The sequence below is a fragment of the Lampetra planeri genome, chromosome 5, assembly GCF_965212315.1.
Source record: "Lampetra planeri chromosome 5, kcLamPlan1.2.h2, whole genome shotgun sequence".
NCBI lineage: Eukaryota > Metazoa > Chordata > Hyperoartia > Petromyzontiformes > Petromyzontidae > Lampetra > Lampetra planeri.
In genome coordinates this window covers 21843331-21866861 of record NC_136111.1, presented here as the reverse complement: position 1 = coordinate 21866861, position 23531 = coordinate 21843331, and the positions used below count along the sequence as shown (strand labels likewise).

General features: G+C 40.8%; 1 protein-coding gene across 1 annotated transcript in view; it reads left to right on the top strand.

Moving 5' to 3' along the window:
- The window catches only part of LOC144719139 (DNA repair protein XRCC1-like), a 33034-nt gene extending 12234 nt beyond the window's left edge, over nt 1-20800 (top strand). The window contains exons 7-16 of the mRNA XM_078595008.1: nt 821-942; nt 1397-1511; nt 2294-2615; nt 11975-12091; nt 12326-12392; nt 12575-12681; nt 13724-13863; nt 14201-14291; nt 15323-15398; nt 19155-20800. Coding sequence (XP_078451134.1) covers nt 821-942; nt 1397-1511; nt 2294-2615; nt 11975-12091; nt 12326-12392; nt 12575-12681; nt 13724-13863; nt 14201-14291; nt 15323-15398; nt 19155-19268 — 1271 coding nt within the window. The 3' untranslated portion in view covers nt 19269-20800. The remainder of the gene's footprint in view (nt 1-820; nt 943-1396; nt 1512-2293; nt 2616-11974; nt 12092-12325; nt 12393-12574; nt 12682-13723; nt 13864-14200; nt 14292-15322; nt 15399-19154) is intronic.
- The last annotated feature ends 2731 nt before the right edge of the window (nt 20801-23531 follow it).

Below are 23531 nucleotides of genomic sequence, written 5' to 3'. Positions count from 1 at the left end.
ACGGAGACTCGAAGAGGCCAACCGGGGCGCCCGGGAAGGAGTGGTTTTCAGTACTCTCTTTGGTTTTCCTTGTACCCGCTGAGAAGTTAATAAAAACCTTTAAATCGCAATTACCAGCGAGACGTCGTACTCAAATTGTAAATGTTGTGGTTTCGCGCTTCAACACACCGGTGGGCTAAAGCAGTGAACTAATTTGTCTTTTGTCAACGTGACGCTTTTTTACTGATTGGCCGTGTCGGGTGGTGGAGGGTTACGACACATTTATAAATAACGCGATCTAAACCCAAAAACGTTGATTATGAATAATATTGGTCGCGAAAGCCTATGTGTTAAAATGCTGTAGAGTGCATGAGTCGACTCTTTAAAAATAACACCATTTAATATTTTGAAAAGACTGAGTTAATTTAGCACGATGACAACGTTTTCTTTTAAGTATGCCAAGGATCTTTGGTTTTTGTAACAATTACTGTATCCTTCTTCTTGGTTCTTTCGGTAAAGTCACGTAGAAGGGAAATAATAAAATAAGAAAAATTAAACATAATAAAATACAATTCTCACGACGTTTCGGCCACAACACAAGCAGCCGTCCTGTGTTGTGGCCGAAACGTCGTGAGAATTGTATTTTATGTTTTTTAATTATTTTATTATTTCCCTTCTACGTGACTTTACCGAAAGAACCAAAAAGATTAATCGCTGCAGTCACGAAAGCTTTAAATCTAAAAAATTACTGTATCCTTTTGGGAAATTTATAATAGCAAAAAAAAGTCCAATGAAGTGCAGGTTTTCGCTTTTAAGAAAATGTACACAATTACATTTTCAGCTAAAAATTCTGGACCAAGCTGTACAACACCGACTCTAACAACTGAACAATCGGAGAGTCCAGAGGGATCACCCAGTGCCAAGCAGCTTGAGTTCAGTGGAAGCAAACAGTTCTCAAATAAGGTACAATTCATTATTGGGGCAAACTACTATTGGTGCCTGATCCTCCTGTGAAAGTTGTCAAATGTAATATTGATTATTGGCTCATTTTTTTATTTTAGACATACAGAAACCAATGTTATGAATCTCGCAAGGGAACTGGGATCTTGGATCGTCGTGTTTGTGTGAAGCCACTGTGTGATAGTTTATTGACACTTGAGTCTTATATTCAATACAATACGGTGCAGTTTATGACATACAATTTGAGAGCCGCGTTTATTGGGAGAGTATTTTAGGGAGTTTTTTTATGTAGTGGTCAGGTGCGTGAAGTATAAGTGGTTGAATGTCAAAATAACATAAAATATTAATTGGAGTGTTGCTAGAAGGGATGCAACTTGGTTGAGCTTTTACATATGTTTTTTTAGCTCCTAAATATGAATGCTTTCCAATTAATAATTTTTCCTCCATTTTCAACCAGACCAACTCAGGGAAAAGAAAGGCTGATCACACGGGCGAAACAACGCCTAAAAAGCAACGAACAACTCCCCCTTCGGCTAAAAAAGACGCGCCTGAATCGTCACCCAAAACTAAAGGTTTGATAATGGGAAATAACATTTTACAACAGCTGTGCATTGTATACTTTTACCATTATGAGCAGCGGTTATGGCGAGAGCCTTTCAGCAAGTGATGTGGATTATTTTCATTGGTGTACATTTTCTGAAAAGTTCATAGAGGTCATTCGTTAATTTCACTTTATTATACGTTTTTGTGAGCTGGATTAAGAATGAATTTATTGGAGGAAAATGTAAAAAAAAACGTTTCCATAACCTTTGCAATAATGTTAAACTATATTACCCATAGCATCAATACTAGTAAAACCAATGCTGTGTGTGTATTTGGCTTATGTAAGGTCTTCAGTGAGAAACATTGATGTTCTGCCAATAAAAACACCAGCCTTTGACTACAGAATTACATCTGGCTGCAAAATGGCATGTGTCGGCATGCTCTTGTGAAAATGTCTGAACATAGTATATTCTAGTTCCAATAATGTATTAAAACATGCTTCCTTTATCACTGGAGTGTGCTATGAATTAGATAAAGATACCTCAATATGCTATCACTTTTTTGAAAAGTAAATTCAAGCAATGCTACATTAGAAACCTTTCCCCTTTTTGTATAAAAAAATATAAAGTGATAGGCAATTGATGACGTAATGTTTTATTTTAATATGGGCTTAACAAATAGTCATTTTTGTAAAAATATTAATACAGTAACAAATTAAAGGGATATATACAGAATACGTTACAGTTTATACATCACATGTACACGTGTTGTCAAACTGTTTGACTATTTGTTATGTACTTGCGTGCTGTAGGTGGCAGCAGTGCACCCCTTTCTCCAGGCAGTCTTAAGGCTGGAGACCCCTGGCCAGCAAAGGGTTCCAGAAAGGACTTTTCTCAGCCATTTACTAAGCAGCCAACGCCCGTGAAACACAGCTCGGCCTCCCAGGGCACATCGGGGGCTTCTCGGGGTCCTGAGGGTGGCGGGAAGGCTGTGGAGTTTGGCCAGCTTCTGCGAGGCGTGGCGTTCGTGCTGAGCGGCTTCCAGAACCCATTCCGCAGCGATCTCCGTGACAAAGCCCTCGCCTTGGGGGCCAAGTACATGCCTGACTGGACGGACAGCAGCACCCATCTCATGTGAGTGTTGTGATGGCAACCGTGCATTTTTCATTAATAACATCCGCCACTGCCACCCACGTAAAAATGGCAATTCCTCGTGCAACGCTGGAAGAATGCCACCCCCCAAGGCTCAATGCCATGTCCTCAGAAACTTGCGCAGCCACAATTTGACTATCTCACAACACCTGCTCTTGATTCTATCACTCCTTATCTCCTTAGCCCTTTTGTCACGTGTTTTCAATTTCGAGGCTGCCAATCAATCACACGTTTTTTCCATTAATATTGAATTGCATTCTTCTGCCAACATACAGTAATTATTTTAAATAGTTTGCTGTAACATTATTATTATTATTCATTATCTTCCATTTTCAATTCACCACTGAATGAAATTCTTTATTTTTTTTAGTAGCCATTTTATCTTGAGTTTTGTCCTTCATTTGTCATTTCTAGCAACATATCGTGCCTTTCTCACTTTTTTTTTCAAAGTGATTGCAATGTCTTGTTTTCTGGTTTCCCAATTCATGTTTTTTTCTATTTCAAGGCATTTCAGGCATGCATTTTTCCACACGGATCAATGTCGTTACGTTTTTTTTTACATTTTCAATGAATGTTCATTCTTCTCAATCAACTATTGGTTTTGTGAACATTCATGCATCAGAATTTTCGTCTTCAGATATAATGGCATTCTGTTTGTAATTACAAAAATCCACCAATGAATAAGTGCATTTAAATATTAAGTCACATGGTGCCATATGCCGTACACTCGTATTATCTCCAGTGGACCAGTGGTTGTCGGAAGTGTCTAAGTGTCTTATGTGACCAATACAATTAACACAAGTTGCCTGCAAAAAACTACTGCTAATTTAATAAATGTTCTATTGGCTGCCCCTTAGGTTTTCACACACAACATAGTTTGGCTGGTTAGATGTGAGAGGGCCCAAGAGTACTTGCTGTAATTGCAGCGCTATAAATTCGAGCACTGGCTGAGTAAACAGAATCATGTCTAAAAATAGGGCTACAACTAATGCCATTGAGTAATGCCTAATTAAACCACATTTTCTGCATTACAGTATAATTTTAAGATTTAGCATAGCGTTCTGGCAGTGTGAATAGAAAGATTAACATTTCTCATTAATTTTAACCAGTTATTAAATAGTGTGTGTTTCTGTGAAAGTAAATTACACGATATTCCATATAAAACAATCGTTTTGTAGTCGTGTAATAAACAAACTGTCTGACTACACACGGTCCATTCGTGTCTGAGGCTCTATCGTTGTATGGTATCTTAGAACGCAGTGTCAGTATTTAGTTTTGTATTTTTTCAGTCGTTTATATTCTGATCTGGAGTGAAAATGCCACCGTTTCTTTCGCTATTGAGAAAAAAAAATTCTCTTCATGACTGATGTGGTACCACTCTTGGAAGAATTGTGCAGTGGTGTTCTTCAATAGATCACCGGCTCAATTGTTTCCTATTTTTGGAAAGAGTGCTACAGGAGAAAGAGACAGATGTAGTTTGGGGATTGTGTGTACATCTTTTTTTCTGGGAGGCAAAATTCGCTGTCGTTGGAGAAGCACAAAGAGCTTATGCGAGCCGTTTTTGTAGTGTGCGCTCGATATGAGCCCGCAACTTTGGGGTCGTTGGTCAAGTTGACAGCAAGCTTTATTTTCAGACTTCAGTAAGTTGACTGCAGGAGAGATGTCATGATCTTTGCATGTCCTTTCGTTTCCCACATCTTTGTGTGTGCATTGTGAACTTTTGAAAGTGCTCTGACTTGAACTAGACCAACTTCCCAGCAACCTTGACATGTTTTTCCTTAATTTTGAGGGGTTCATTTCAACATGAAAAAGCAAGCAACATCCTCTAATGGTATATAGAATGCAGTGCGCTATTTAATATTCATTGTGGGCTTATTTATTTTAAAATCGTTTTTTAAGGTTGACATTTGGAATTTTAATTATTTGAATATTATAAAAACAACATCTATTTGCATAACAATATATTTCTATTGTTCCTGAAACACGCTTAGAGAATCAACATTAGGCGGATTTCATTATTATTGCTCACTATTGAATTTTCCTTAAATCCAACTTTAGTATTCATGATTGGCACATTGCATGGAGAAATATATTCATATCCATTCCCATGCTGTTCGTGAAGCAGTTGGACTAACTTTCATTTAGCGCCCATAGCTTATTATTTTTAAAGTGCAATTTGTGATTTGATGCTGTTTGGTTGTGTGTTCTATATTATATATCTATTTAAAAGGACTAATCCTTTTCGACAGTGTTTGTTCAAATTGCAATGTAAGGATGTCAAACTAGGCTGGAAAAAATATGTTTACAAAAATGCGTAGGATAGTGATACATTCCTTTTAGCAACAAAAAATGTAAACAGAGGATAGCTCCTAAGCATGGATATTAAGACAGAATATTTTACCAGAAATACCGACTGTGTGTACGTACATCCGTTTGTATATAAATGTTATTGTGTGGTTTTGTACCATCGTGAAACATTGCTAAGCTTCCAACAATGACGTAGAGCACAGTGAGTGGTTACTAGTAGCCTGGCCAAATCTTAACACGTTGAAGAGGTTTTCAATGTCTTTCACATCAAGAAATCAATTTCCAGCATTCGTTATTTAAGCAACATACGTGACCTTTCTGCCACCATACCGCCAACTGAAGGGCATGACTTGTGGACTGGAAACCTCTTTGCTAGACCCTCGGTCCATCATGAATGCCCATGTCTGTGCAATTTTGATGTGGAATAAAAGCTCTTATAGAACATGAAGGTTAAAAAATGTACTTTAAAACAGTCGTATCGATAAATTGTTACTCTGCATTGGAAAGATCCACCATCCCTGCTGCTTGCTTCGATTGAATTTTGACGAGCATAAATGCCCTTGGTTTGGTAGCGTGTATACATTTTAGACAAAGGCCCGAACATAAGACCGTTTACTTGAAAGCGCACTGTTGTGGTACTCTGTTTAATTGCAATGTTATTGAACAAATAGAGTGGATGGCTCATTTGGGACATTATGGACCTGGTGCAAAGTGGAGAAAGTAACATAATGAAGTAAAGAGGTTGTCCAACTTGGAATAATTTACTGACAATTAACCACATGATGTTAGCTGCACTAGTCTAAGCTTCTAGGAAGCTATGTTGGCAAAATACATGGCGCGTGGGAAATGGCAAACATTGTTAAGTAGCGCAATGCAATGTTGCATGAGAGAAAAACAACCATGTTTTTGCATTCCTACGTGTGTTTATTTGCATCTCAAGTACCAAACACACGATGTGTCCATTTTAGTAGATGGTAATGTTCAGGACAAATACAAAGTCTGTTGTAGGAATGTTTCTTTTTTAAGCATTTTCTATTTTAATTGAAACCTCTTAGCAGTCCTGCAGTGTTGCTTCATTAAGCTTTGTTATAGCTTTATTTTTAAATATCTTTGTTTCCATTTCGTCAGTTTTTCCAAAAAATTCCTTATATTTACTCATAATAGCCTCGTGCTTTTGAACTTTCTTGTGAGTTTTTAACATATACCAATAACCATCAGGAATACCTCTTTATGACGTATTTGTCCTAATTGTATTTGATGGGATATTAACATGAATTATCTAGTGGAGCAAGTGGTGATGAAGGCCATAATTCATCCCAACAGGATGCTGACATCCCTGCTGCTTAACATTCTTTTAGATAGGAATATGTAAGCACAACTTATTATAGAATTTAGACTCGGTGAGGTGCATACATAGGATCATCAACGCTGTTGGTATGCTCTAAATGAACCTGATAAATAATAGTAATAATTTGCACTTATAAAGCGCCTTTCACAACAAATATTTAGGCACTATGAATGAAGAAATTCCATTAAACAAAAAACCGAAATGGCAAAATAAAAGCCAAAGAGGAACACAACTAATTAGGAAAAACTTTTGAAATGATAGACGGTTCAGTATTTATAGATGTCAATGCTATCCGAGAGACTTATCTCCAATGGCAGAGAGTGCCAAAATCGGGGGGCCACCACCGTGAATGCCCGATTACCCCAAGAACGCAACAGATTGTGACGTGCATAAAATAAACACAAATATGTCGTGCTATATTGGAAGATAGTTTTATTTCGATTTAAAGCTTTCGTGACTGCAGGGATTCATCTTCTTGGTTTTTTCGGTAAAGTCACGTAGAAGGGAAGTAATAAAATAATAAAAATAAAACATAATAAAATGAAACAATTCTCACGACGTTTCGGCCACAACGCAAGCAGCCGTCCTCAGGTGAAGAATGAGACACTTCAAGCTAGGAACTTACATATAAGCTGGGTTTGGGGTGGTAGAAGAGCGCCTTAACAAAAACAATGTGCATATCAAGATGAGTTTAGCATATACATGGGAAATGCGCAGGGGGCGGGGGGGCTTCAAAGTCATACCATGCCCACGCACTATGCAGGATCAAGAGCACCAAGGGGGGGTGCAGGGATTAGCATTAACAAAGGAAAGGAATGCCAATGATATGTAGCTGCAGTAACTAAACAACACCGTAGAAAACTAAGGTATAAACTACATACAAAGACTAAAATATAAACTGCATAGCACCATCAGTATACTTACCATACTCTACAATAAGCTGAGTTACTAACAGCAAGTAATACATTACAATACTACGTCGTAAAAGTTATATAATATGCTTCCATCTAAACTTTATTCTCTTACATCAACTGAGCATATACCGTACTATATACTGCCATAGATAAACCCAACATTAAATTATATACTGTATTGCAATAAACCACATTTCAACATAACACTATGTATTTTTCTACCTACCCTAATGTGTATCAAAATGGTTTATTACGTCCTTCCAATGATTGCTAAGCCAGAATCCATCTTCTCGATTAAAATTGTCTCTGTGTTTGTATATGTGGATCGCCTCATGAACGAATCTCTCATGATAGCCAGGTGGCTTGCAGAGAACCTCTGTCTTGGAGAAGTCAATGTCATGTGAGCTCACTGAATTGTAACAGTGATCTGCCACGGCTGAGGTGTTTGTCCTACCGTGTTTCAGGTCAGCTTTATGTTCACGGATGCGGTCCGAGACATGTCGTTTGGTTTGTCTAATGTAACTGCTACCACAGAGGCAACTTAGTTTGTAGACACCAGGGTGCTGTATGTCTGGAACCACATCTTTTACAGACGGTACCAGATCACGGATTTTATGTACTGTGTTGAATCGGACCTGGATCTTGTGTTTAATCAGGATTTTGGAGATCTTTTTTGTGACCCCAGCAATGTAAGGTAAGGTGATGGTCTTGAAAGGCTCCTCAACAGGATCCTTCTTGATGGTTGGAGAGATGGCTTTGCGGATTGTGTAGTCGAAGTAACCATTAGCCTTAAGAGCTTGGCGTATGTGTTTGAGTTCACTGGAAATGTGTTCATGGTCGGATATGCATTGGGCTCTATGATATAGAGTCTTGATGAGGGAATTCTTCTGGGATGGATGGTGGTGGGAATCCGGTTTTAGATAAGCGTCCGTATGGGTGGATTTCCTGTAGACAGAGTGGCTCATTGAACCATCAGGTCTCCTTTTGATTAGGACATCCAAAAAGGGTAGCTTGCCATCTTTTTCGACTTCCATGGTGAATCTGATGGCTGGGTGTATGGAATTGATGTGGTCAAGAAATTGGTCTAGAGCAGGCCGGCCATGTGGCCAGATGACAAAAGTGTCGTCTACGTACCTCTTCCATAAGGTCGGGCGTAGAGTGGCAGTCTGGATGGCGTCCGTCTCAAATTTCTCCATGAAGATGTTAGCTTCTTCTAATGCGAAACGAATTCTGTCTAGAACTAGCTTAGCTCTTATCTCAGAGAAAATCAGACTTACGCGCACCGAACTAGATCAGTTAGACAAGACACTCTACAAATCACACTTATCTTTGAGTGCAACAATGTCCACATCGGATTGGGAACATGTAGAAAAAATGACTGCCTCTTCAGCTGCCGCTATGTCGACTAAATGTAAGGACAACTTGATTTCCAAATTCAACCGCCTCTCAAACAAGAAACCGGACCCACACATTGAAAAGCTAGATGTTAACAAAGTCGTAATTAATCGCAGTAACAAGCCTATTTCTGAAGGTTTGAAATCCGTTTTAGCTAAAGGACTAAACTTTGCAGTCACACCTAGACACATACCAGTTAATGATATAATTGCTCGAGTAGATGTAGCTCTCAAGGGCTTGAGTCACATCGCTGCAGACGTAGCTAGATCCGAAATCTCTGCAACCCTCAAAAACGCCAAGATGCCAGCTAGCAACATCAGCAAAGATGAGCGTTTTGAATTAGCTCAATTAAAAAAGAGGGATGACATTGTCATCTTCTCAGCCGACAAAGGCAATGCCACTGTCATCATGGACAAAATAGAATACAACAACAAAATTCAAGAACTACTCAACGATGGTAGCTATACAAAAATAAAAAGAGACCCCACCAACAGCCTTGTCACTAAAACCAACAATATCATTTCTGATTCAACCGCTTTATTTGATCAGACCAAACAGTTCTCGTTGAAACCTTCTGCAGCCAGGCCACCAAGATTATACGGCTTACCAAAGATACATAAAGAAGATACACCTCTTCGGCCCATTGTCTCTACTATCAACTCCCCCACCTATAAATTGGCTCGTTTTTTGTCTGAAATCCTACGGCCTTTCACTGGAAAAACCACCTCTGCGGTACTAAACTCTACTGACCTGGTATCGACAATCAAGGGGATTGCCCTGTCCCCAGACGACCTGCTTGTCAGTTTTGATGTGGTTTCCTTATTCACCAAGGTTCCTGTACCTGACACCATCGCAATCATTGAAGACTTGGTTCATCAGGGACTGAATGCTGGGGTACCCCCCCTGGTGAGACACTGCTTAACCAATACATACTTCACCTGGAATAAAACTTTCTACAAGCAAATTGAAGGCACCCCAATGGGCTCCTCCCTATCTCCGGTTGTAGCTAACATCTTCATGGAGAAATTTGAGACGGACGCCATCCAGACTGCCACTCTACGCCCGACCTTATGGAAGAGGTACGTAGACGACACTTTTGTCATCTGGCCACATGGCCGGCCTGCTCTAGACCAATTTCTTGACCACATCAATTCCATACACCCAGCCATCAGATTCACCATGGAAGTCGAAAAAGATGGCAAGCTACCCTTTTTGGATGTCCTAATCAAAAGGAGACCTGATGGTTCAATGAGCCACTCTGTCTACAGGAAATCCACCCATACGGACGCTTATCTAAAACCGGATTCCCACCACCATCCATCCCAGAAGAATTCCCTCATCAAGACTCTATATCATAGAGCCCAATGCATATCCGACCATGAACACATTTCCAGTGAACTCAAACACATACGCCAAGCTCTTAAGGCTAATGGTTACTCCGACTACACAATCCGCAAAGCCATCTCTCCAACCATCAAGAAGGATCCTGTTGAGGAGCCTTTCAAGACCATCACCTTACCTTACATTGCTGGGGTCACAAAAAAGATCTCCAAAATCTTGATTAAACACAAGATCCAGGTCCGATTCAACACAGTACATAAAATCCGTGATCTGGTACCATCTGTAAAAGATGTGGTTCCAGACATACAGCACCCTGGTGTCTACAAACTAAGTTGCCTCTGTGGTAGCAGTTACATTGGACAAACCAAACGACATGTCTCGGACCGCATCCGTGAACATAAAGCTGACCTGAAACACGGTAGGACAAACACCTCAGCCGTGGCAGATCACTGTTACAACTCAGTGGGCTCACATGACATTGACTTCTCCAAGACAGAGGTTCTCTGCAAGCCACCTGGCTATCATGAGAGATTCGTTCATGAGGCGATCCACATATACAAACACAGAGACAATTTTAATCGAGAAGATGGATTCTGGCTTAGCAATCATTGGAAGGACGTAATAAACCATTTTGATACACATTAGGGTAGGTAGAATAATACATAGTGTAATGTTGAAATGTGGTTTATTGCAATACAGTATATAATTTAATGTTGGGTTTATCTATGGCAGTATATAGTACGGTATATGCTCGGTTGATGTAAGAGAATAAAGTTTAGATGGAAGCATATTATATAACTTTTACGACGTAGTATTGTAATGTATTACTTGCTGTTAGTAACTCAGCTTATTGTAGAGTATGGTAAGTATACTGATGGTGCTATGCAGTTTATATTTTAGTCTTTGTATGTAGTTTATACCTTAGTTTTCTACGGTGTTGTTTAGTTACTGCAGCTACATATCATTTGCATTCCTTTCCTTTGTTAATGCTAATCCCTGCGCCCCCCCTTGGTGCTCTTGATCCTGCATAGTGCGTGGGCATGGTATGACTTTGAAGCCCCCCCCGCCCCCTGCGCATTTCCCATGTATATGCTAAACTCATCTTGATATGCACATTGTTTTTGTTAAGGCGCTCTTCTACCACCCCAAACCCAGCTTATATGTAAGTTCCTAGCTTGAAGTGTCTCATTCTTCACCTGAGGACGGCTGCTTGCGTTGTGGCCGAAACGTCGTGAGAATTGTTTCATTTTATTATGTTTTATTTTTATTATTTTATTACTTCCCTTCTACGTGACTTTACCGAAAAAACCAAGAAGATAGTTTTATGCCTGGATTCCTGCCTACCTGGCCGGTGCTCGACCAAGCGCTTGTGCGCAGTGGTGACAACACCACACACATCTGTCTGATGACGTCGCCCGCATCCCACAGTGTTGAGATGGGTATGCAATAGAGGAGAAAGAGGCGGGGAGGTATAGTTATGGAGGTGAGGGAGGGAGAAAGAGAAGGGAGGGAGAGACGGAGAGGAATGGAGAGGAGAGGGTTGGGAAGAGAGTGAAAGGGCGTCGAAAGGAGAGGAAAGAGAGCAAAACGGAAAGAGGAGCGCGATGGAAAGTGAAAAGCAATGGGAGGGAGGATTAGGGAGAGGCAAGCGAAATTGACCCGGGAAAAGTAGATGTAAGAAGGAGAGCGATGGTGAGAGGTGATAGAAACAGGGCGAGTGATCAGGGTGAGGGAAGTGGGTGGGATACAGTGGAGGGAGGAGAGGAATAGGGAGGGAGAGGTTGAAGAGAGGACAGAGCAATAGAGAAACAGATATACTAGGCAAGAAATAGAGATAAATGTGGATATACTGCAAAAATATGCAAGAGAAAGGTGGAGAGAGACTGGGTTCTAAGTAAGATTACAAGTTTTGCTCGCTGGCTGGCTGAGAAGGACGGACAAATGGTCACGTCCAAAGGACATGCGAGTTGTTGTTAAAGTTGAAACATTCTAGATTGTGTGTTTAACCCTAAATATTTGTGACTGTTTTTTTTTAGCTGTGCATTTGCCAATACACCGAAATACAACCAAGTCAAGTCACAGGGTGGAATCATAGTAAGCAAAGAGTGGATTTTAGACTGCTACAAACGGCGGCAAAAACTCTCCCACAAGAGGTAAATAAATCCTTCAATAATAACCGCAAAACAAAAATGTTGAAAGTGTTTCCTCTTTTGATTGAAATGACACGTGAAATAAATGAGACGGTTGCCTGCACCCATACATAAATCTAAGCCCATCATACGTGTAATGTAAAGATATATTTTCTGCTGCAGGTTTCAAGGTATGGCATGTCCTTTATTTTTGATGTATTCCTCTGTTCAGTGTGCTTAAAAGCTGTGTTTTTTTAGGTACCTGTTTGATGGCGCTTCCAGTGAAGAAGAAGATGACGATGAAGTGGAAACAACTGCAGGAAAAGTACAAACAATTTCACTCTATCCAATTATTTTTTAACCACAGTTGAAACAATGTTTTCTGTCCCATTTATTTTAATGCTCATTGTGCCGCTTTAACGTGAATTAATTATTGTTTGTACATTTGCGAGCCTTGTGAAATGTTAATTGCTTTCCGGAAAATTGTCATTGCATTCATCGATGCAGGAAAGCAGCAGCTCAACGCCTGTAAAGAAGCATGCAAATGGCCAAGGGACATCCCAGAAGACTGCAGGAATCCACAAAGAAGCGGAGAGTGATGAGGATGAAAAGAGGTATGTTGAAACTCATGCTTTGTAGTAAAGCCCATGCAAGATTGCAAAGAATACTTAACATTTCTAGCAACATAGTAAACATTCTTCAAGGATTTTCATTGTGTGTGGAAGTACGACCGAATCGATGGCCACTGTTCGCGACTGACTGAGGAAGTGGCAGCCAAAGGAGAGATTGCACCCGAAGGGGGGATGAATGCTGCGGAGAGATTGGGAGTGTTGAGATCCGCTGGTGTGCAGGGGCGATGTGGATTGTTGCATCGCGAGACCGTGAGGGATCGCGATGACTTGGAAGGGGGTGGGGAGGCCTTCATTCGCTAGCATCGGTGGCCGATGATTGATATGGTTGATGAAACAATTGTAGCTGATGAAAGATAATTCAATGCAATGATGGAACATTTAAACATCCATGAGCGTTCTTGTAAAAATTCTTTATTTAATTTTGTCACTTAACTCACTGTAAACAATTTCACGCCAAACCTTACAGAAAGCTGCGCTGCAGTGAGTTGTGCGCAGATGTTGGTGGGGATTCAAAGCCATATTTTTATCAGTGGGGGTTGTTCTGCAACAGATTGGTACGGATGAGACGTTGCAGGGTTTATGTTGTTTCCTGCTGTTTTTTGGCAAATCCTTGATGACTTAGGTAGTTTTGAGGGCAATCTGTTTTAATGACTCCATATGGGAGTAAAATAAATAAATTGAAAACGCACTGCTAAGACGATGGAAAAAAGATGATCGTAAGGGGCAGCCTTGCAATTTCACAGCTCGCGGGAGAAAATCTCTTGAGCTGTGGCGATGCTTATTTCGAGTAATAAAATATAAACCGATGTCATAAAAAGACCTAGGTTGGAGAGAATGTGAATGTGACAGCCTCGATATATTTTAATAAAAGTTTAAAGCAGAATTGGCTATGAAGTTGTTTTGTGGAAAATGACCTGGCAGGTAATGTTACGAACACACATTGTATGTACGGCGCACATCAAAAACGTTGGTGAGAGTTTGGAGTTGAGGTGCAACGATGCGTTGTGACGTTTGCTTGTTGCAGGGGGCATCAGGAGACAGAGGAGGACATCTATGATGCATCGACCGATGAAAATACGGATACCGAAGAGAACGGCGCAAAGTCATCAAAATCCAACGGGGATGAGAGTGATGAGAAAGAGTTTCCAATACCAGAACTCCCGGGTTAGTGATGTCTCCTTGAATGACTGGTTAATTAAACATGAGCATCGTTAAATATACAGCTCTGGTCATCTCAGTCTATGATGAATGTACTTCTCCACTCTCACTTGAATGTGGTTGGTTTGAAAATGTGGTTTTGTATCGTCTGTGTTTGGTGGAGGCCCATTCTCTGGAGATAATGTTTTGTTCAATGTCTCCCTTTTTCTTAATGCTACAGATAGAAATTTAAAGGTTCTAAGTGTGTCTGCATGAAACGATATGTGATACAAATTCTGCGTTGTAATGCTTTTTTTTTAATCTTCCCTTCTTTGGCCCCCTTGTGTGTTCCGTCAAAATGCAGACTTTTTTACAGGGAAACATTTTTACTTCTACGGAAATTTCCCAGGCAACGAGAGACGCACACTGTGCCGATATGTGGTTGCGTTTAATGGGTAAGTACCGTCGAAAACATGCTCGAGAGCCAAATCCAGGGGGGCACTTGTTAAGGTGTGAAGTACACTGATCGTTAAGGGAAGACAGATGGAAATAAAAAAAATCTATTAAATTACAGCCCTAATTATGGTTGCAGCATTCTTCGCATTCCAACGAGTGTGGCTGTACAAAAATTACTAAATAATTCTATACAAAAAATTACACCTAAATGTTCCCTTCTTATAATATAATACAATAAGACAGAATTTTTTTTTTATGTCTCCTGAATATATAAGAAATATTTGTTTTTTATTTCGTTTTCACTCTCCATTTGTAATGGGTAAATATGACTAAAAATATCACCGGTTTATTGCAGTATGTCGTTTTACCCTTGAGTTTATAGCAGCGTATTCAGCAGCCGTAATAAACAAGTTCGAAGCCGTTACTGTCTAGCCCAAGGTTTTCCTTGCCTCATCGTTAAATATAAATCACGTGGCTGCTCCTGGCAACCGCCCGTTATATCTAGCACACCTTTGCCGTAACATCCCTCGTTTTAAAGTGATGATTTTCAAAATGTGTGCTGTTTGCCACTTTATCCTTTTATTTAATTGATGGCACTGTTAAAAGCAGAAGATTATGTTTTATACACTTAAACCAATATCTGTTGTGGAAAATAACGGTCATTGGGGTTTAAGTGGAACATGGGTGAAGGATTGAAGCAAGATTTTCAATTCAAGTATGTCTGCAATGCTGAAGATTAATTGTTGGCTTACAACCAATGGAATGTGTATTTGAGCACTGTTATATATGATGTTTGACAAGATTGGGGATGGTTGGAAAAGTATAGATGGAGGTTTTAATTACATTTTTAAGTTAGTATTTATGGTTTATAAGGCAATTACTTTTTTGTACTTACACACACATTTTACAATATATCTCACGCGAGTATACATTGAACGTATCAACGTAGTAAAGGTTTGAATGTTTTTTCACGGTTTGTGTTTTTGCACTAATTGTTGCCGATACTTGCATGCGCACGCCGCCTTCTCAGGCTACTGGAGGACTACATGAACGAGCGCGTGAACTTTGTCGTCAGTGCTCAGGAGTGGGACGATAATTTTTACGATGTGAGTAAAGCACGGTTGTGGAGTGTCCCGCGGGTTGGTTGCTCGTGCTGAAGTGCAATAAGGGGTCTGTTGCGGTGTCGAAGTAGGTACGGCACATTTAGAGTCCGTGATTTGTGTTCATGTTAACCACATACTTAGCCGAATGTCGTGTGGGCACGAAGCATCTAACAAAATCTATTCCGCTCACGATTCGTGCATCAAATCGCGCGTGTGACAATTGATTATTGATGGTTGATTTAATCATATTCAATTTATATGCCAATGTTACATATTCTATTGTAACAAGCAACACTCTAGAGGGGAGACAGAACAACATGAAATATTCATTATTAAATGGCACACAACAAGACAACAGAGGACAGAAGACATCCCAGCCCATCCATGAAAGAATGCAATTCTTCTGACAGCATATTTTATTAGCCTTAAGAGATATCCTCCCAAACGTCAGGTTTAAATGTGTACGCATGCTAGTTCGCTGAGTTGCTTTCAATAAAGAAGGTAACATTTTTAATCTTTTTTTTTTACAATTATTGACCCATCCCTAAACATTGCCGTTTGCTTTTGGGCTCCAAATTTAGAGCACTGGTGGTGTAGCAAATATAATTTGTGGGATGACAAAAGTGCAGCATTTGTTGATATTGAAAGCACAATTTAAACTTTAGAGCTCTTAAATCAAGTCTATATATTTTTTTTACAATGGATTTTAAGGCATTTGGCCATAAAAATTTAAAGAAGCAACATAAATTGCATCGACTTTGAACTATTTATGAATCTTATAAAAACTAAAATAAAACGTTTAGATGGCCCGTGTAGGCAGCATTGCACATTGATAATGGATATTACACAAAACACTGGCGTGCTTTATACTTTACTCTTATTAGGTTTAATAATGTTTGTGGTGAGGTGAGTGGTATTTTTACTACACTTTAAATTATTTAATGCACCTTGTAGAAAGGAAAAAAAAAACCTTTCAAATGTATGTTTTTTATTTCGCTGTGTGGATGCTAAACTTATATTAGCGGAATATGCAATGCATTTTACATTTAGATACAGTACATGTGTAGTAGGTTCAACCGAGTCGCAGACGTGCTCTTGGAGGCAACACATTAATTTAACACCAACATACAGGGTAACTGCCCTTTAACAGAATAACAACCTATGGTGGTGACCACCAGGCTAACTACACTAATTAGAACGTAACTAGCTACTACGGACCGGGACCTCAGCTTGGGTCCAGGTCCACGTGTTTTAGACTCGGAGAACGTAGAGCGTAGACGAAGGTTTCTTCAGGATGAACAACAACGCCGGCCCCTCTGGGGGACCCGGCTTTTATTCTCTGCGGCGTGGCTGGCTCCAACCTTGGCCACGACCACCTTTCAGAATCCTCTATCAGGATCTCGACCCGGACCACGTGACCACCCTAGCCCCCACATGGGGCCCCTTTGTAGACTTATCTGGTCACGTGTTCTCTCGGGTCAACCAGAGTGCCACGGCCTTCAGTAACCCCTTCGTTACGGCCGGCACTCTCACACCCGATCATCTAGGGCTGGCACTGCACGCCGAGCATGATGCCCTCCAGCGCTATCAATCAGCGCTGACCGAGCCCCTCTAGGGCCGGTATTATTTTATTATTTCCCTTCTACGTGACTTTACCGAAAGATCCAAGAATATGAATCCCTGCAGTCACGAAAGCTTTAAATCGAAAAAATTGACTGAATCATGCTCCTGCGTATCTGTCATATGCATGAGAATGTGAGTGCTCAGGACAGAAACACAGACTGTGTGGCAATGCATAATAACATATACATGATTTTGTACTCACGGTTAATAGCACATGCATTCCAAAGTATATTATAATACATTCAGGTAATATTACTCAAGCGTCCGTCATCAGGTGATGATCAGGTGATGACAGATGCTTGTGTTGCGACCGAAACGTCGTGCTCTTTTATTATTTTTTCTATCTACGTGACTTTACCAAAAGAACCAGTGTGAGTATGGATTCCTGCAGTCACGAAAGCTTCAAGTCAATATTTAAAAATGTTTCCAATAAACAGACAACCAATCGGCTTCGGTTATTACCCTGGTAGTGGAAAGTGCAGCATATTTAGGCATATCAAATGTTCCCACAAAGAAATTAAATGTAGCGACAGATGGGCGATAGGCACTACAAACATCCAGCGACGTCTGGTCAAAGTTACACACTGCCATGTGTGGCATAAGGCAGTGTAATGGCCCTTTGCAAGTGTAATTCAGCTTGACTGCTGATCCAATAAATATAGCAATTCAAATGCCTCTCTCTTAGATCTCTCATGCTCACATGTCCGTTGCATTGCACTCTCATACTCACAGGCCCTTTGGATAACACCCGTTAGTATGCACTCCCTCGTCGAGGAGGCCGCTCTTCTTTTTTTCTACAGTTACATGCTAATTTCTCACATTAACAGGATGCTATTAACCAGCTAAAACCCTAACTGCTTTGTAGTGGTTGTCGTTCTTGATATCTGCCAGGTACCACTACTATATTTCTCCGAGTTAACTTCTCCCCCTCCCTGCATCCCCAGCTCTCTCGGCCTCCCACTCCCAGCCCCGCCCTCTTCCCCCCCCCCCCTCAGCCTCACGTCCCTCTCCTGGCGTCCACGCAGCACTCCCCCTACCCCACACCCCCACCTTTCCCTCTGCCCCCTTGCTCCTCCCCCTTTCTTACCTATATAACCTCTTACCACGGCAACTTTCTCTCCCACTTCAGCAAAAAAATTCTTGCTGTGGGTTTCCCACCTGATGATGATTGCTTGTGTTGCAATCGAAACGTCGTGATTTATTTTATTTTATACCTACGTGACTTTACCGAAAGAACCAAAGAGTATAAAACACATTCCTTGCGGAGGGAGCTGGTAGGAACGTTGGGTCAGCGGTGGCGTGGTGTATTCTGCAAATATGCCCGACTGTGAGAGCGAGCACAAGCCGGCGTGAGTAGGTTAAACGTTGAGTTTTATAAGGGCACCACGGGGTGACCAGCCCTTCCCCACCCAGCCCCACCCCTCCCACCCAGCCCCACCCTCCCCACCCAGCCCCTCCCCACCCTCCCCACCCAGCCCCACCCTCCCCTCTCCACCCAGCCCCTCCCCACCCTCTCCTCCGCACCCAGTCCCTCCCTCCCCACCCAGCCCCTCCCTGCACGACGGACACAATAATCCTCTGTGGGCTGGTGTAACCAGGAGGTTGCTACCAGTATAACAAGTGCATTATCCTTATTATAAGTGCTGCTGCATGAACTATGTAATTTCTTTACTCTTAAAAGAGAATAAAGTGTATGATTGAATAGTTTTCAATGATGTATCTGTATTTTTTAAATGTATTTCACCAAAACTCTTGAATGTTTTTGCACACAAGTGTCCGTCATCACCTGATGGCGGACGCTTGTGTTGCGACCGAAATGTCGTGTTCTTTTATTATTTTGTCTTCTATCTACGTGACTTTACTGAAAGAACCAGAGAGTACCTTTTAAATGTTGAGTGTCTTAATCTTAAGTTAACCATGGGTGAACTTCCCATTGAGCTGCCATGCTTATTTGACCTTTCAAAGACGAGCTTTCACTGGTTTTCCTTTATTCTCATTGAAGGTCTTAAGACACGTGATGCGTTGGAGTATTTACCGCAGAGGGCAAACGTGTTTCTCCCTACCCTTCCAAGTCAGGGGTCTTGTGGATTCAAAGTGGGACAAGCTGATTTTGTTGTGCTGTGACTGATGGTGCAGGCCCTGACGGAAAACCCGAACTTGGCGTTTGTGAAGCCCCAGTGGATTTACTCTTGCAACAGCAAGGGGAAGCGTCTGCCACACCAGCCATTTGTAGTCATCCCCCAAGAGTGATGCTGCCGACGGGCAAGAACTCGTTCCTCTTTTCTGAGAGAACGTCACGGTGATGCAGCATAACGACCTTGACGCAAAGTGGCAGAGGACATGGGATTAACAAAGACGTGTGTCCAGAAACGTCTGTGTTGTCGAAGCAAAATGCTGTTACTCCCAACATTTGATTTAAAAGAAGTAAAAAAGAAAATACAATAGGGGAAAGCAATCTTTTTTTTTTGGGGGGGGGGGCGGGTTATTTTTTGTACAAAATGACAAAGCGCTAAAGTATTTCTACTAAGTAATGAATTGCAAAAAAGAAAAAAAAATGTATTCAGCAGATTCTGTCAACCAATTGTATTGTTCTGTATGCATGAAAAATTAATACGCCCTCGTTTTTTGTGTAATTCAATATGCAGAAGTTAATCACTCGTGAATAGCGTTCACACATTGCATCGCGTCCCTTTTGTGGATGTGTATGGCATATACCTCATCGTCACAGTTCTGTCAACACCTGGTCGTGGTCGAGAAAGGTTTTTCTGTGATAATGAGTTCTGAGTGGATTAGCATAGAAAGCCAACACAGAATAACATTCACCGCTATTGAGAAAGACACTTTGTGTTGTGGTTGCATAATGGATTATTTCCATTAAAAGTTGTTACCAACAAGTTGCATGGTACTCCATTAGCGTTTAGGTACATGGAACCAATATCAATGAGTTAAAAGCTGGGATAGATCATTTTCTGTATTGGTCGTTTTTTTTACCATTTAAAAAAAGTTATCTCTTTAAAAAAATGTAATCATCAGCTGTCTGCTGAATGAGGACCCCTCCCCCCAAGCTACCATCATCCCTCGTGAGATCCTGTGATGTAAAACTCCACCTCATCTAGTATTTAAAGAAATACAATTGCTGAGCATAATAAGTAGGCTTTAAAATGAAAAAAAACCCAATGTATTCAATTAACTTAATTACCTGCAAATATTATTTGTAAACATACCACACTGTTGAAGGAGTTCATCACATTTCCCCGGACACATCAAGTGGCAGTTTATCCACTCGTATTTCTTGTTTGATTTTCTGAATGTCAATAAAAGCTGTAGAAACACTTGTGCAGGTGAACTCCACGGGGCAAGGCTGTCTTTAGCTTTGGCATGCCCGAGAGGTGGTGTTATATAAGTTGTGTCCCAAGTATCTAAGTGTTGGGGTCGGTATCTTATAAAGTGCTCATCTCTTGTAGATGTAGGTCCCTTCGTCAGTCCACTGCAAGGTGAAGGCCTCTCCATGCCATGTTGGTATTCTGAGTTGTTGGACCATACTTCACCATGCTGGTCAGTGCGGATTGGTGAAGTGGTTGGGGATGGGGGGGGCATTGCAGGATTGGATCACATATCACTCGCCGCTGATGGTAGCTGTGGCCGGGAATCAAAATCGGGTCGCTGATTTGTAGTGCACTGAGGTAAACACTGCGCCACCGTGTCACCCGGTCAATTCTTGAGGCCACAGTTGTTTCGTAAGTGTGTTTTGATACATAAAGTGTTTACATTGCGTTTCCTTACGTCTGAGCGTGGCGTCATTTTTCTATACACGTAGTACAGTATATGTAAGCTATGAAAATACGCTTTGTCACGAAACGTGTTTTTCACTGGACTTTAGGACGTCATGACTAAACCTGAATGTGTGCGTATCATTTGGAATGTCTGGAAATGCTGTATTATTTTAATAAACTGCAAGGTGCGCTTTCAAAGTTTATTGTGTATACAGGAGTATTGAACATACTTATACTTTGCTGTGTAATATATTGTATACAACTTTAAAGAGCTCTGCTGTGGAGTATCCTGAATAATGATTCATAATTGAATGTTTGCGTCAAACCGCATAAACAAAATGTATGTCATAAACCCTCCTCCATCCAACAGCCAATTAATAAAGTTGTCACGTAAACAAACGTGCCAATTTATGACTGCTTCAGCACACCGACGTGTTGAGCGTATGTCAAGAACATTTAAAGACATTTTTGCTGATAGTTCAAACCAGCATCATCACGAAGTTGCCAGGATTGTGCTGCTTGAATCATAATATTGGTCGTGAAAGTTCTTTAGGTAAAGTCACGTAGGTGAAAGTAATAAAATAAAGAATGAAAACAACTAAAATAAATCACGACGTTTCGGGCGCAACACAAGCGTCCATCAGGTGGGGACTACCACAGCGAAAACAATCGCTGAAGTATGCTAAAGACATGGTTGTAACAAGGGATTATATAGCTGAGTGGGCGGGGGGGGGGGGGCCAGGGTGAGTGGGGGCGGGGAGAGCGGCAAGGATGTTCCTAGAGTTCGAACTAAAACTGCTAATACGTTGGGGGGGGGGGGGGCGGTTGGGCCGGCGAAACACTGCACGTCAAATTTCCTATTGATGGTAGTGTGCAAGGCTGGGAGTAAAAGACTGGAGATGTGGGTATGAATATAAACTATAAGGCAGCTAAGGTGCAACTTGGTTAATAACATCCTTCCAATGATTGCTCAATTTGAATCCATCTTCTCGGTTGAAGTTATGTCTATGTTTCTATATCTGGATGGCTTCATGGACAAATCTTTGGTGGTATCCAGACGGCTTGTAGAGTACTTTGGTATCAGAGAAAACAATATCATGAGAGCCCACCGCGTTGTAGCAGTGTTCAGCTACGACAGAAGAGTTCATCCTACCGTGTTTCAAATCTGACTTGTGCTCGCGAATGCGTTCAGATACATGTCGTTTCGTTTCCCCAATGTAACAATTGCTTTCACACTCACATCTGCTACATGGATTTTGTTTAAAGCTAGCCTATCACTAATCTCAGAGAGAATAAGATTGCTCCGATTTGAACTCGATAATTTAGACAAGATTTTCTTACAATTACATTTAATGTTAACACAAAAGATGTCGCTTTCCGATTGGGACCGTGTTGACAACATGACAGTCTCCTCTGCTATAGTAGTAGGTTTTTACCCTTTTAAACTGGTACAAAACTGACACCTTTATTCAAGGCATCATGTTTGCAATAACCACAACACAAGTAGTCAAAAAAGCAAACAAAAAGAAGCAACTCTGATAATGATAATGATATGTACTGTCCTTGAAGTTGATTGGTCCACACCCGAGACGGCTTTCTTTAGAGCCTAGTCCCCATTGGTGTTGGACCAGATGACACCAGAAGGCGTACAACCCAAAGACAGTGCAATATCAAGAGTATTGAGAGCTCAGGGTAAGCATTTACACTATGATATCTCTTTTACCAGTGGCAAAATATAGTAGTAGGTTTTTACCCTTTTAAACTGGTACAAAACTGAAACCTTTATTCAAGGCATCATGTTTGCAATAACCACAACACAAGTAGTCAAAAAAGCAAACAAAAAGAAGCAACTCTGATAATGATAATGATATGCACTGTCCTTGAAGTTGATTGGTCCACACCCGAGACGGCTTTCTTTAGAGCCTAGTCCCCATTGGTGTTGGACCAGATGACACCAGAAGGCGTACAACCCAAAGACAGTACAATATCAGAGTATTGAGAGCTCGGGGTAAGCATTTACACTATGAGATCTATTTTACCAGTGGCAAAATATAGTAGGGTAAAAACCTACTACTATGAGATCTCTTTTACCAGTGGCAAAATATAGTAGTAGGGTAAAAACCTACTACTATATTTTGCCACTGGTAAAAAGAGATCTCATAGTGTAAATGCTTACCCCGAGCTCTCAATACTCTGATATTGCACAAATATAGTAGTAAGGTAAAAACCTACTACTATATTTTGCCACTGGTAAAATAGATCTCATAGTGTAAATGCTTACCCCGAGCTCTCAATACTCTGATATTGCACAAATATAGTAGTAAGGTAAAAACCTACTACTATATTTTGCCACTGGTAAAATAGATCTCATAGTGTAAATGCTTACCCCGAGCTCTCAATACTCTGATATTGCACTGTCTTTGGGTGGTACGCCTTCTGGTGTCATCTGGTCCAACACCAATGGGGACTAGGCTCTAAAGAAAGCCGTCTCGGGTGTGGACCAATCAACTTCAAGGACAGTGCATATCATTATCAGAGTTGCTTCTTCTTGTTTACTTTTTTGACTACTTGTGTTGTGGTTATTGCAAACATGATGCCTTGAATAAAGGTGTCAGTTTTGTACCAGTTTAAATGGGTAAAAACCTACTACTATATTTTTCCACTGGTAAAAGAGATCTCATAGTGTAAATGCTCTCCTTTGCTTATTCATTGTCAACCAAATGTAAAGCTAACTTGATCG